The sequence below is a fragment of the Pogona vitticeps genome, chromosome ZW-PAR (assembly GCF_051106095.1).
Source record: "Pogona vitticeps strain Pit_001003342236 chromosome ZW-PAR, PviZW2.1, whole genome shotgun sequence".
Lineage (NCBI taxonomy): Eukaryota > Metazoa > Chordata > Lepidosauria > Squamata > Agamidae > Pogona > Pogona vitticeps.
The window spans coordinates 6,049,141-6,063,245 of record NC_135800.1 but is presented as its reverse complement, the minus strand read 5'-3'; the positions used below and the strand labels follow the sequence as shown (position 1 = coordinate 6,063,245).

Here is a 14,105-nt window from a genome sequence, read left to right as displayed (position 1 = left end):
CACCTCCCACCGCGCTCCCGGCCGCGAATGTCCTCTGAGGAGGCCTTTTGGGGGGGATACTGGGAGTTGTAGTCCGAAACACCCATTTTCCCCTAGCTGCGCGGTGCTTAAGAATTCCTTCGCCGCGGGGATTTGGTGGAAACGGAGCGGCGAGGAGGAGCAGGAGGAGAAAAATCAAACCGGCTGGCGGGGCGCCTCGGCCAATGGGCTCCGAGAGCTCTCCCCGACGGGCCAATAGGGTTCGAGCGGCGCTGACGTCACGGCCGGGGGGGAGCCCCCATTCAAGCCTTTGGAACGTTCGGCGAACTTTACTATTTTTGCTCCCGGATTGTTTCCGCTCCGAATTTTTGCATCGGTTTTGCAGCGCTCGCGGGGGGGGGGCTCTTCCGATGGCGCCGCAGCGCAGCGGGGAGGGCCGCCCGCTGCCTCCCGCCGCCCCCGTCGAGGAGGGCTTGCCCCGGGCTTTCTTGCAGAGCCTGCGGACCCTTTTCGACATCCTAGACGACCGGCGGCGGGGCTACGTCCACCTGCGCGAGATCGAGTCCCGGTGGCTCCAGCACGGCCCCCCCGAAGCCAAGGGGGAGCTGCCCTGGGGGGTCTTGGAGGGCCTCCGCCGGGCCGCCCCGGCCAGCGGCTACCTCACCTTCGAGAGGTTCGTCCTGGGCTTGAGAAGTTCGCTCCTCAGCCCGGAGAAAGGCAGTCCCAGGGGGGCGGCGACGGCTCCGCACCCCGCCGCAGCCCCCCTTTCCAAAAGTCGAGGGGAGATCAGGGGCCCCGATCCGGAGAGGGTTGCTGGTAGAGGCGGCGCGGGCGCTGCTTCTCGTAGCCTCGAGAAGATCTCCGTCGAGGGAACGCAGGACCCGATCCAGAGCAAGCGAGCCGGTGAGGAGGAGGCTGGAGATTAGAGTAGACCTGCCCCCGCCCCCCAACCTCACTTTGTGTAAGGGGCGACTCACTAGCTGCAGGCACTTAAGCTGCTCTCCTCTGCTTGGGGTTATCATTGGGTTTTGCCCCTAGTTTGATTTGAATGCATTCATGTGTTGCTTTGTAGACAGCACCTCTGAGCGCATGCAGAGTCCCCTTTTTCATCCCTGCCCACCTGCTCTAATAAAGCAAGGCCAGGCATTGCTTATTTGTTTAAAGTACCATTGTACCGTATTTCTGACTGGCCCTATAGCAGCAGAGCTGAGGCTGACAAACCATCAGGATTTTTTTACTCAAGAGATAAAGCTTTGATTTCCTTAATAAAACTTGTTCCTCTTAAACAGGAAGAATGCCATCCTCCTGGGTTCCTTCTCTGCCCCCAGAGCATCCGTGAGGTCCCTCTAATTGGGTCGTTTCTCCTTTAGCACCTCTGCACATCCTCGGATCTCTGTGTTAGCATTAAACTGGCCACAAGTGGTTCAGTGTATGCCAGTGTAAACCTAATGCTTCTCTTCCTCACTACCCACAGATTTCATGCAGGGCTTGGGGTGGGGGAGAAGAGGATTGGAAAAAGATTGGAGGAAAGTTCCAGAAACCATATTTCCTTTGAGGGAGTTTATTTATCTAAAAACAGATTCAAGTTTCTAGTCCTTGTGGAGAACCAACAACCAACTTATGCCTCGATAGAGCATTATGTGAGGTCACTTTGGTTGGAGTGGGGAATCCGTTGGGGTTTCTGGAAGATTGAGGTTTTTGTCTTGAGTAAATTGCCAGTCTTACCAGATGACCTAGCACCTGGGTCTCAACCTGTCCTACCTCACAGGGGTGTTGTGAAGAGAAACTAGGGAAGAGAAAAAGCACAACCCCAACCTTGAAGGAGGTGTACGCTGTACATAAACACTGTTCTTTGTGCTATCCCCTGAGAGATTTGAGGGTCGTAATCTTAAAAATGAACTTTTCCAAGCTGTAGGGTGGAGCACGTGTTGTCACGCTCCTGCTGGTGGGCCGGGTGAGACACTGGGCTTCTGTCTGATCCGTCAGGGCTTCTGCTCCATCTACAGCAACTGATTCCTGTGGGATCCGGAAGGCGGCAGGATGGTCGCAAAATGAGGGCGCGACGAAGGCCGCAGCAATGGAAGCACGGAGGCAGCCCCGGAGCCGAGGTGAACACCGGAGGCACACCATCACCAACGGTGTAGACTACAGTGTGGTACGGAAATCTCGTGTGACGCTCGGGGGTGGGTGTCCATGTGTGAAGGTCTGGCGTCTCACCTTTTGCTCCATGACCTTCATGATCCTTGAAGTCACTGGAGAGGAAGATAATGGCATCCATCAATTGGTTCTTGCAGGAAGTCCCTCTTGAGCTGACACAGAAAATATGTGACTACCTAACGCCACCTGGTCCATTGTTATAGCTCAGTGAGGACTAGAAGCTTGGATCTCCTGTTGTATGCTTTTTTAAAAAAAATTGTGGGGTGGATTTTTCTGGAGGCTTTCTGGCAACATTTGTGCAAGGACCAGAGATGGCGGAGAAAGAGAGGAGGGGGAATTGTAGAACCAAATGAACCCTCGAAAACCGTAGTCTAAGAAAAGGATTTCTTCCAGCCTGTAATCTGTGCAGCTATGGGGAAACGGCAGACTTTGAAGCCCCACTTTCAGCTTTATTGGAAATTGAATCAAAGCGCTTGGTTTCAGGCTCGTAAAATACGTTACGGCAGTGCAAAGCAGCAATTAGAGAGGGGTTTGGCTTGGTGAGGGTGGCTGGAATGGAACCTCTTTGTCCAAGAGCAGTCTACCTGTGAAAGGGCAAGCTTCTGTGAGGAGGTGGCCGTGTGGAGAGCAAGGCCTGTTGTCTTCGTGGCCCCTTTGTTGCTGGGGGGCCCTGCCTCTGTGGGGTGAAGTTTTGATAGGCAGGCGGGCATTGACCCCATGTTCTGTCTCGGCAGCTGAAGCAGATGAAGGAGGTAGAGAAGGCGAAGGACGTCCTCCTGCAGGGGCTGGAGCTGGTGGATCGGGCCCGAGAGTGGTATCACCAGCAATTCCACCTCCTCCAGGAGCACCAGAAGCAACTGGGCAGAAGCAAGACTCCCGGCGTGAGTTCCTGTTATTTGCTTGTCCAAGGTTTCTGTCTAGGCAGGTGACTCCGTTGCTTGACCCAAGAGTGCTGTGACGCCCGGAAGGATAGCACATTTTCTTGGGCGCAAGCTTTCAGGAACCACAGCCCACCTCTGCAGAAGGAGCAGCGTGGGCTGCAGTCCATGGAAGCTTGTGCCGAATAAACATGTAAAGGCAAATCTTTTTTTAAAAAAATTATTTTATTTTATTTTATTTTGGTAACTTAATTCTGCTCATCCTGGGGAGCAGTGCTCAGCCTGCGCTCCTATATTTTTCTTTTCTTCTCCCAGGACTTGCTAGCAGATGGAAGCCACCTCAGCCACCTCCTGCCCAAACTCCAAGACCTGAACCGCTGCCTCTCCGAGCTGCTGTCTCTTTCAGCAAAGGTGAGACCCAAACGCCACCCTGGCCAGGTAGGCCGGTTGCCCTGCAGACGTAAAGGTGGGGAAGCTGGGAAGGTAGCAAGGAGATCATCCTGATGCCCACTTCTCTGTCAAAACAGTTCGCAGTATTACAGCTCTACTGGGCAGTATGATTGTTTTTGTTACTTAATTGGGATGCATTTTTTTGCCATGCGGTTTATGTTCGGTAGCATCTGAATCCAACTGCCATATTTTTCTGTGCATAAGACTATAGTTTTGTCTAAAATCTCTAGACTAAAAATTGAGGGTCGTCTTATACACTGAAGTAAGGTGAGGAGAGAACAAAAACAAGTGGAGGGGAAAGCAGGGATCAAAGCGATCCTGCAGGGCTTTGATCCCTGCTTTCCCCTACACTTGCTAAGCCCCCACTTATATTTCTTAATTTGGGGTTAGAAAAGTGGGGGGCGTGTTATACATGGCAGCGTCTTATACACAGAAAAATACGGTAAACAGAAAATATGTGAGGGCTTTGCAAGGGAGGCTGCTAAGGGGCTTGGGTATGGCAGCCTTTTTATTTGTGAGTCTATAAGGACTAGAAACTTGAATCTGTTTTGAAATAAATAAACTGAGCTTGGACTTCCAGTTAGCTACTGCTAGTGGCAGTTTCTGTGAATGCCTGCTGCTGTTTGGGGGTCTTCCCCCACCAGCCCTAGAAGAGGCTGGCTTTAATTCTCTCTCTCTCTTTTCCCCTCTCCGAACAGCCGCTGAGCCCGTGTCCTCCGGCCACAAAAGGCCCCACGCCGGCCACCACAACCTCCCCTCCTCTTTCTGGGCCACAGCAGACCATCAATATGCTGAAGGAGCAGAACTGGCTCCTCACCAAGGTGAGCAGGGAGGGAGAATCAGATTCCGTCTGCCTTCTGTTTTTTTTTTTTTAGGGGATTCTGGGAAATGTAGTCCAGCAAATAAGCTGACTCCTATAGGCTGGTCAGCAGGGGAGGAGAGGATTCCGAGTCTGATGCGTTGAATTTCTATCCCACCTTTCTTTCCGTGATCTCAAGAAGGCTCTTTTGTATTCTTCCAATAATTGGGACTCAAGGCGGCTCATGATATGATTTTTTTAAAAAAAATCTGATGTAGTTAAAAATACAAATTGTGTTTTCATCTTGTGGGTTTGTTTGTTTTTTAGACAGGGAATTATTTGTCCCACAGTGCGATCAGTAAAATAAATTACAGTGGTGCCTCGCATTACGATGTTAATTCGTTCCAGCGAAATCGCTGTAGAACGAAAACGTAATGCGAAAAGAAAAAAAACCATTGAAACGCATTAAAACCCGTTTAATGCGTTCCAAAGGGCTGTAAACTCACCATCCAGCGAAGATCCTCCATAGGGCGGCCGTTTTCGTTGCCTGTGCAGTGAGGAATCTGTCCCAGAAAACAGCGGGGGGGGGCATTTTGTTTACCCGGCGGCTATTTTGAAACCGCCGATCAGCTGTTGGAAAATCGTCGTTTTGCGAAGACTCGGTTCCTGAAGCAGGGAACCGATCATCGCAAAGCGAAATTCCCCCATAGGAAACATTGTTTTGCGATCGCAAAAAGTTCATCGTAATGCGGTTTCGTCATTAAATGGGGCAATCGTAAAGTGAGGCACCACTGTATCGTGTTAAAAGAAGTGCCAGATTAAAATTGTTTAAAAGCACAAGACAGGGGGAGTAGGATAACTTTTGCTTCAGGCTCATTGCCGTCTAAAAAGAAAAAAAGGAACTTTTTCCAGCTCCGAAAGCCATCTAGTGTATTTCCAAGAAATGGGAAAGGGAGGATGAGATTTACAGCCAGCGCTGGGTTATTAACCCAGCTTTTCCTTCCCTCTGCAGGAAGTAACAGAGAAAAGCGACCGGATCACCCAGCTGGAACAAGAAAAATCCACTCTGATCAAGCAGTTGTTTGAAGCGCGAGCACAGAGCAACCGGGAGGCCAGTCAGCTGGATTCCACCTTCATCTAGGGGGGGCAGAGTTTCGGCTCTGCACCGGGGCGGGGTGGGGAGCATTTTGTGCAGAGGACAACAGCACCCCCCTTCCCAAAAAACTGTGGCGATGGCTCTTGGAGAATCTCGAAAGCATTAGGTTTTTCACTCGACTTTTGCACGCCAAGGGTGGGTCGCCGAACATTCTTAGACCTTTTGGGGTCCACGAAGGACCGAAGCTGTAAAGGAGGAGGCTGCGCTCTGCTCCCCACCCTCCCAATTGGCCAGAGAAGGAATGTGAAGCCGAGCTCTGCATTTTCCCGGACGCCCCCCCCCCCCCGTGTGCCATGCACAGAAGTTTGATGCCAGTTTGATGATGTCGCTAGTGCTTTCTTACAGAGGGAGCTCTTGGTTCCTGACTTGCCCTTTGATGCCCTTCCAGGACGCCCTGCGTTTGCGGGGGGGGGGACACTGCAAAGCAGCTCCTGTCTGCCCCTCGGGAAAAGCCGCTCCTCCAGCAAGGAAGGCGCATAACGGCATTTACCTCTGGCGTGCTTGCCCCCTACCCGTGACACTCCACAGATGCTCGAGCATCCCACATTTCAGAGAACTTCCAAGGTTGTGACAGATGTCCAGGAAGGGCTCTTACTTTTCCTTTTTTGTGGGGGGGGGGCTCACATGTGACCCATCGTTGATTAAGAAGAGGGTGCCTCTAAGCCTATGCGGTCCTCATTACTTGCTGTTCAACTTCCCCACACCCGCTTCAAAAACTTGGAACAGCTGTCCTGGATGTGGAATTGTGTCTTTTATCTGATTAGAGATCACAGCATATGATGCTCCCAGGCAACATGCAGGCGAGGGGGGGGCTCATTTTCCATATTTGCAGTGCGGTATAGTGTTTTCTTTTTAAATTCCCTGCCGCCACCAGAGGGCAGTGTGAGACCAACCTTCGGGGAGGGGGGGCTCCTTTTTCTTCCTGCTGTGGGTCCAGAGCACTCGGAGGGTGCTGTGCATCCTAGCCCGGTACAGATTCTGTCTCCTGAAGAATGCTCTTTCTCCCTCCCATGCCACACATTTCCCAGGCTCTGGGGATGAAGAACAGAACTGTCCGTCGGCTGTATCCCCAACAATGGGGTCTCGGCTGTCTCTTCCCTCCTCCTTCCGCTTCTAATCCATTCATGACCCCCCTCCTTGTGCGATCCTAGGCTTGGTTTGTTTGGGGTCTTCCTGATGGACCTCGCCATTCATTCTGCAATGGCTACAGTGGCTGATCCTTTCACACTCCCAATATTTGGAATGTTTGTGAACATTCCATGGCGTCATAGCTTGTCTATGGCAGTGAATGGGCTCAGAGACAACTACCAGTGGGTAGATAGGTAGGTGTGTGTGTATGTATGTATCTTGTTGTTTACTTTTATAACGGTGGTTCCTTTACTTTTGTATTTTCTAGGTACGATGTTGGGTGTATAGGGTACAGGCTCGTAGCTTGCGGCATATGTATTTTTCAGAGAACCTAAAGAGTAACTTTCTGTTACTTTTAAATAACAAGGAACTGAAAATGTAACTTTCCGTCCATTGCAACAATAGTAACTCACAACTAGTATGTGTGTGGGGGGAACTAGAACTGAAATTTAACTACCTGTTTTTAAAAAGGAATGGAGGTTTTAAGGGCTTCCTTCATCCCAGGGAGGAGGCTAATTTAATCCCTGAGATGTTTTTAGGAAGCCCCACATCCTGTTTCCCACCCCCAAGAGCCCCCTATACTGACAATGCCAGCCTCATAGGTACGCTGTAGAAAGTTGTGTGTGTCAGTGGCTGCTTCAAAATGGGCCTTTGTTTCCCTTCCAGATTTTTTTGGTACGAAATGGTTGTCGCCATGTTTACTTGAATTTTTTTTTTATCTGGACGATGTCTGGAAAGAGCTGCTTGGATACCTCTCTCCTCTTTCCATCATCTCCGAGGGGCCTTTTGCGGGCATTGATCCCCCCTGCCTTCAAGACGTTTACAACTGAACTCCTGTCGGTAGCTTTCGCCTTGTGTGTAGCTTTTCCCAAATGTTGTCTGACGTTTGCCCCCCCTTTTTTATACTTGTAAACATTTTCTGTTGACGGAGGAGCCTTCCCCTCCCCAAAAATTAAAAAACAACTCTGAAACAAGCCAGAAATCAGCTGCTTCGTTGAATTATTATCATAATGTATTTTTTTAAAAAAAACAGGTGCACCATGCGCCTTAAGACACTCAGAAACAGCTGTGCTGTCCGGGGCAGATGGGAACTGGAGTGCAATGTCAGGGAGGCCACGTTGCTTTCTACTGGGATAAACCCATTGTGCAAAATTAATAACGGGATGAAAGCTGGGTTTGAGCAAGATATTGAGAGAAAGAGGCATAACACATGTTTCGGGAGCTCAAAAAGGAACTGAGGGGTGAAAAGTCTGAGCAGATCTCGTTTTTCTGCATCGCCTGCAAAAGCAAGTAGTTTTTTTTTTCCAAAGCACGAACGTCGTTTGGCGCCGCCTCCACTTAAGGCAGCTTGCCGGCACTGCCTCCTTTCCCACCTTTCTGCCCCAACAAGCTCTTTCTTGGCATGGGCAAAGGAGCTGCCAGCCCACAACCCAGAGACCGGATCTCTCTGCCAAGAACAGCTTCTTTTCTTTCAATGTCTGGCACTCCTAAATCCGTGTCTTATTTTGCCTTTCTGGCAGCAGGGCTCTGTCTTAGAGTGGGGGGGGGGGATCACAAACAAATAAAGCATTTGCGTAAAAGACGCCGGCTTCCCTTCCCTGCCTCAAGTAGAGTTGGGTGATCCGTTCTCTGCAATAGTTGTTTTCCCCCCCCCATTAGAACGACAAACAGGATTCAGCCGTTTCTGTCCTGCAAAACCGTTGTCATAAGCATCGACCTCCGGTCCATGCAGATGATTGCTCCAGCTAGGCCAGGATAGTCTGGGCCAGATTCCCCAGCCTCCTGATGTTTTGGACTACAACTCCCATCATGCACAGACAATGCAGGCATCCCGCCCTAGAGTGTGATTCCGTTTCATCCTTGCAGGAAAGCCAGCCCAGGACAGGGTGGAGGAGTTAAGAAACAGAGACGTGCGTCTTCATTTTTCTTCTTTATCTCCTTTTTTGTTTTGGTGGAGGAAACACGACTTGTCCTCTGAACTTTGGACCGCACAGGATGTCCCTGGGCTTACCTGGGCTTCTAATCCGACCGAGCTGTGGAGCCAAAAAGGTTTTGGCTCAAGAATGCTTCCGCCTTCCATCGGAGCGGGCAAGGAAAACACAAAGCAGGGACCTCTTGTGACTGGTTTTGCCGCTTTCCGCTGAAATCTCTCCCGTTTTTTTGGCACCAGGGCTGTGCCACCCGGGGCCGCCCCAAGAATCTCTGCTGCCTGAGGCAGAGGGCAAGAGGGACCCAGAGTGGCGTGTCCCCCTGTGTACGTCACAAGGATGAAGAATCGGTCTTTCTTCCTCCCCTGAACAGGGTTTTGTTTTCGAACTCAGTGCTTTGAAGTCTCTTCTCCATTTTCCACTCAAGGGCTTTGAAGTTCCCTTTTGGGTTGGACGGAGAAAACCTTTCCTTGCCCCTGGGGTTTTCACTTCCTCTGTGGATCGCCCCCGTTTTTTTGTTTTGCTGTAACCACAAGGCGTTCCTCCTGATGGTGTGACTCATGGGCTTCTCATCCCCCCCTCAAGAATGGGCATTTCATTGCCTCTGATGCTCAGCATTTATTTTATTTATTTGAAATATTTCTATTCCGACTTTCTCCTTTAAAAAAAAAAAAAGGGTCCAGGCACTCCAGCAGAAGCCCAATTGCAGTGGGGTGAAAAATACCTTCAAGAAATGCCATCTAGGACCTGCTCCCCCAAATCTGATTTTCTGTTCCATGCCATGTTTGAAATTTCTTCTGCATGGCCCACCTCTTCCTCTTTTGAGCCACACGGCTGGGCAGAGGGGAGAGGAAGCATCAGAAAACTTTTTTCCTTTTGAAAGGATCACCCACATCGTCCAGTGCGGTTGACTCTCAGGCCACAGAGATTATAAGACTGTGGCTCTAAGACCCTTTGGAGGAAAATCGGCTCTTAAGCTAGACAGGAAAAAAAGCTGACAGGAAAAAAACATGGATTTGTTTGAAATGTTGGCCCCAAAGGAAAGCTTGGTTAGAGACCCTGGACTGTCAGAAAGACAAACCAGTGGGTTCTACATCAAATCAAGCTTGAACTTTCTCTGGAGGCAAAAAAAGGATGAAACGGAGGCTGTGCACCTCACGAGAAGGCAGGATTCTCTGGAAAAGGCAATCATTCTGGGAAAAATGGGAGGCAGCAGGAAAAGAGGAAGACCCAATAATACAAGATGGACCGACTCCCTCAAGGAAGCCACAGGCTAGAGCTCGTCAGAGCTGAGCAGGGCGATTGAGGACACGACATTTTGGAGATCCCTCATTCATGGGGTCATCATGAGCTCGGGGCCACTGCACAGAAGGAGAACCAGGCTCTTTATAGTGGCATATACGTTGTCAACAAAGGCGAGATGTAATTTGGACACCCAACCCCTAAGGGTTTTCCATGAAATGAATAATTGCAGAACTCTAGAAGATCAATCTATTTAGCTAATAAACAGCGTCCATTCATCTTTAAAACCCAACACTGAATGTACGAGTTTATTGGGGCTGTTTTTGTCAACGGCTTCGCCCGTCCCTTTTGATCTGCTTCGTTCTTTATTCGTGATCGTGAGCATCAACACACACACACACAAACACACAAGGACTTTGCCAGCCTTGTCAGGACAGATCGTTTTGTTCTTCCAGAAGAGCCGGGTGTGGCGCAAACAGACCTCCTCGTCCTCCCCCCTCTCTTGGCCCGGTTGGGCAAATCCTCACCGCGTTGACAATGGCTGAGCTCAAGCCATCATCCTCCCTCCCAGCGCCTGCGTTCCAAGGCTCTTCAATCTGTTTACAATGAAAACAAATAAGCACAAGGATCCAGGCTGGGGAGCCTTGCCTAGCCCAGAGGTGGGTGAAGCTATGCGGTCAGACTACAAACCCCATCATCCCCAGAAAGGCCTGCCAGTCACTGAAAACAGCACTGCTGGCATCCTCTTTTCTTTGCAAGCAACTCCCCCATCTTCTTATTTTTGCACCTCCTCTAGCTATTTCTCCATTCTGCTCTCGTCTGCCTCCGAAATCAAGGTCAGGAGAGTATAAATATTTCAAAGGAGACTCGGCTTTTTGCTGATGAAATCGCAGGCAGGCCATCTTCGCCGGGGAGGCTGCCGAACGAGACCGGACGGGTGCACTGTGATTTTTTCACGAGCTAATTGCCTATGGATAGCAGCCCCGGAGTTTTGAAGACTTGAGTTCTCATGCCTGGGAGGTAATGAATTTGGCAGCCAACCTGCAGACTTCGGAGAGACACTGTAGCCTTCATCAGCCGCTGGCTGCTAATGCTCCAGTCCTTTCCAGCACATTTACAGCTGCTGGAACGGTACAACTGTCTGTTTGTTTGTTTATTCAAAATATCTCTAAGTGGCTTTTTTAAATCAGTTTATGATACACTCAATTTAATAGGCACTATAAATATGCAGGCATAATCTCGGTCAAAGAAATGGGCTAGCTTTGCTCTGCAGAGTCCTACCTCTGGACCTGTCTCTCCTCTCGCAGCCCATTCCCCCCACTAAGACCCCCCCAAAATAAACTTTTGGGGGCAGCCGATGAAGAATTCAGTGTGACTCAAAAACCTGCGCATTGGAGTACCGAGTGTTTTCACGCATCAAGACCCAGGCCCTCGGGGTGCGAGAACCGATTCTCCTGTTAAACCTCAGCACGCCTTATAAAGAAAAATAAACATCTCCACGCCCTAAAAAAGTTCTCTCTTAAAAATCCAGCTGTGCCGAAGCAAACCGCTGATCTTTGCTTTGAGGTGGAAGCGGAGCAGCTGGTGTGGAAAGGGACAGTTCCAAAAGCATGCACTTTCCGTGTGAGAAGGAGAAGCAGAATCCATCCCAGGGAAATCCTCCTGGCAGCTTTATTTTCCCTAAGGTGTTGGAAGAATGCTGTTAAGCCAGAGTTGGCTCAATTATTTTTTTTTCTCCGTTTCCCCCTCTGGACTCTTCCTGCATTCTCTCTCTCCTGCATGTTGTTAACTCTTCTCCTTCTTCCACGCTAGATACTTTGCACATGCTCTGGGTCCAGAATCCCCCTCATTGCCTTGACACGCTTTGTGGGCCACGCTGCGGCCAGGAACCACATGTCCCAGCCTTCCTCGCCCGCTGGGGTTGATGGAGGTTGTAGTCCGACAAGAGAGCAACCCACCTTCTGATCCTGATCCTGCATTACTAGGGACTGCAGGCAAGCCCTGCTTTCCATGCCCCTCCCGGCTTCTCTGATAGACTTTTTCTGGCCATGGAGGTTCTGCTGAGCCATCAAAGAACCAAAGTTTGGCTGAAGAGACCCTTAAGTTTCCTGCTTATCTTATTTAACCTGATTTATCCCCCTTCCAACACCAGGAGCACCGCCCTTAAACATCTGGGCGGCTTGGCCGGAGTTAGCCGTGACCTCAGGTTTTCTGAAACGTGGATCCCTCCGCTTGAATCTCTGGGCTTCGAATGCGTCCATGGATTTTATAGATCTGTCACAATGGTTTGAGTTTCAGCATTTCCTCTTCTTTGGCTTAGCCTCTCAAGACCTCTCTATCCCCCAGCAAGATTTGGGAAATGATCTACCACTCGCTTATGGTGTTGGTTCGTTGAACACCCCCTGTCTCTCACAGTGCCGGATCCAACCCAACCCCTCTCTGCCTGCTCCAGCATTTGGGTCTTGGGGGGGCGCATCCAGATGCCCAAACAGGAGGTTCACCAACCAGAATCTTGTGGGCAACAGTGTGTAAACCGTCCAGACTTTGCGCAGCCTGTGGACCTGATCCACTTCCTTCAAGAAGGAATCTGAGCCACATTGGGGGCCACGAAGAAGTTAAGCTCCCCAAACTTTGATCAGGGGGGTCACACGACCTCTTTCCAAGTCTGGATCCCAGACTCTTTGCCCCAATTTTTTAAAAAAAAAAATCAGTAAAAATAATTTAACCTACAGCGATGATTAAATGATCCTTTAGATTTCTGTCTGTCTGTCTCTAGATCTATTTGCGTGGGGTTGATTTTAGGCTGATCTGTGTTGACTTGATTCGTGATAACAAAGAAGCCCCACAAATGGAGGGTCAGATTTTGGGGACCACCACGATGTGCCACGCCTAGGGAAGTCGGGGGGTCCCTGGAAACGAACCGGCACTGACCACTGTTGGGGAAAAGCACATGGGAGGCAAATGGACATACCGGTAGATGATGATCCCATCAGCCATTCTTCCATGCTTACAATGATGCTCGGTGGGCGGAGCGACAGGAACATCTCTGGACACCCTTCAAACAAACTGTGCTGAGTTTGGGGCTGTTTTTGCTGCCAGGCCCCCCTGCGCCAGATGGCCTGTCTGTTTTCTGTGCAGTGGGACAGGGAGAGCCATTGTCTCCCAGCCCGGTCTGGCTGGACCCTCAGGACCTTTGGCTGGGGTAAAATGCCAGCCGTGGGACACACTGCCCAAGTTCGGAAAAGGTCTTCCTCCTTGGCTGCCGACCAGTTCTTTCCACCCCATGCAAGACTTCAGGGACGCTATTTGGCTGGTGCATTAATTGTGGAAGACCAAGGAAAGAGACCAAGTTGATAAAGAGACATGGCTATAATTAGTGACTTCATTAGACACCAAACCCCACCGGAAAGGGGGAGCGGTGAAGGGTTATTGAGTATTTTCAAAGGGTTTTCTGTTCTCTCTTACCAGTTGGGTGGTATGAGGTCTCTAAGTGTTGCTTATTCCAGCTGAAACACAGAAAAAGAAAATTTCAACATTGTTGCATGGAAAGTCAAAAGACTCTCAATCCGCAGGCTTTAAGACAATCATAAAGTTCCATGGGAAGTAATACCCTATGCACCCAAAAGCTTTTTTTTTTGGTGGGGGGGACCCCTTCCATTCCAGATTTCCCTGCCCTTCTAAAATCATAGGGGGAGGCGATAACGAAGGCCCAATCTTCATTAGTCACAGCCCCTTCCTCATGGAATCCTTTTCCTAAGTGAAAAGGATAGGAAATCAAGAGCTAAAAGGGCCCAGGCTCCCTCTCTCCAAATCTGGCCATGGAGGCGGGCGGGGGATCATGGGCATTGTAGTCTAGGAAATCAACACAGCCCTAGCCAATGAAAACTCAGCTGACTGGGATTTGTTTGATGGTGTGGTCCTCTTTTCTAGAATCTATCCCTTGCTTCAAAATACGTTCTTTAAATGTCTTTAGGTTTTTAGTCTTTTGCACACACACACAAAAAAGACACAAAATGATCTATGCCCTTATGGTCACAACACTTTGGAGATTTTCATGGAACGTAAAAATGCCCACGAACGATGAGGTTGGGTCGCTGTTGAGCGTTTCGGATCTGCTTTTCCTCTTTTTTTAAAAAAACCCACAGTATTGGGCCAGTTCCTAAAAGTTACTTCATAGAAAAAAAATTTTTGTCTTAGAACAGCCGCTTGGGGAGGGTGGATTTCGGAGAACACATCTGGTCAGGGGAGGTCAGTGGAATAAAACTGAATTTCCCGAAGCCTAGTTTAACCGGGGACAAAAGGGGCTTGGTTGGGGGGGGATGGTGAATTTTATGGGGACCCTCATTGGCAGCGGTTGTAGAAGAAGCCTGGAGCCCTGGAAGGTTGAA

General features: G+C 49.9%; 1 protein-coding gene and 1 long non-coding RNA gene across 2 annotated transcripts; one reads left to right on the top strand and one right to left on the bottom strand.

Moving 5' to 3' along the window:
• Positions 1-259: 259 nt before the first annotated feature.
• Positions 260-7,529, top strand: SAPCD2 (suppressor APC domain containing 2). Its single transcript, XM_072984584.2, has 6 exons — positions 260-882; positions 1,986-2,134; positions 2,871-3,017; positions 3,330-3,425; positions 4,163-4,285; positions 5,276-7,529. The coding sequence occupies exons 1-6, from the start codon at positions 390-392 to the stop codon at positions 5,402-5,404; spliced, it is 1,137 nt and encodes a 378-aa protein (XP_072840685.2). The 5' UTR covers positions 260-389; the 3' UTR covers positions 5,405-7,529.
• LOC140702892 (uncharacterized) lies at positions 7,215-13,219 on the bottom strand. Its single transcript, XR_012082185.2, has 2 exons — positions 12,689-13,219; positions 7,215-10,313 (listed from the first exon to the last, which is right to left on the bottom strand). It is a non-coding gene; the product is annotated as an uncharacterized LOC140702892 (long non-coding RNA).
• Positions 13,220-14,105: the final 886 nt, after the last annotated feature.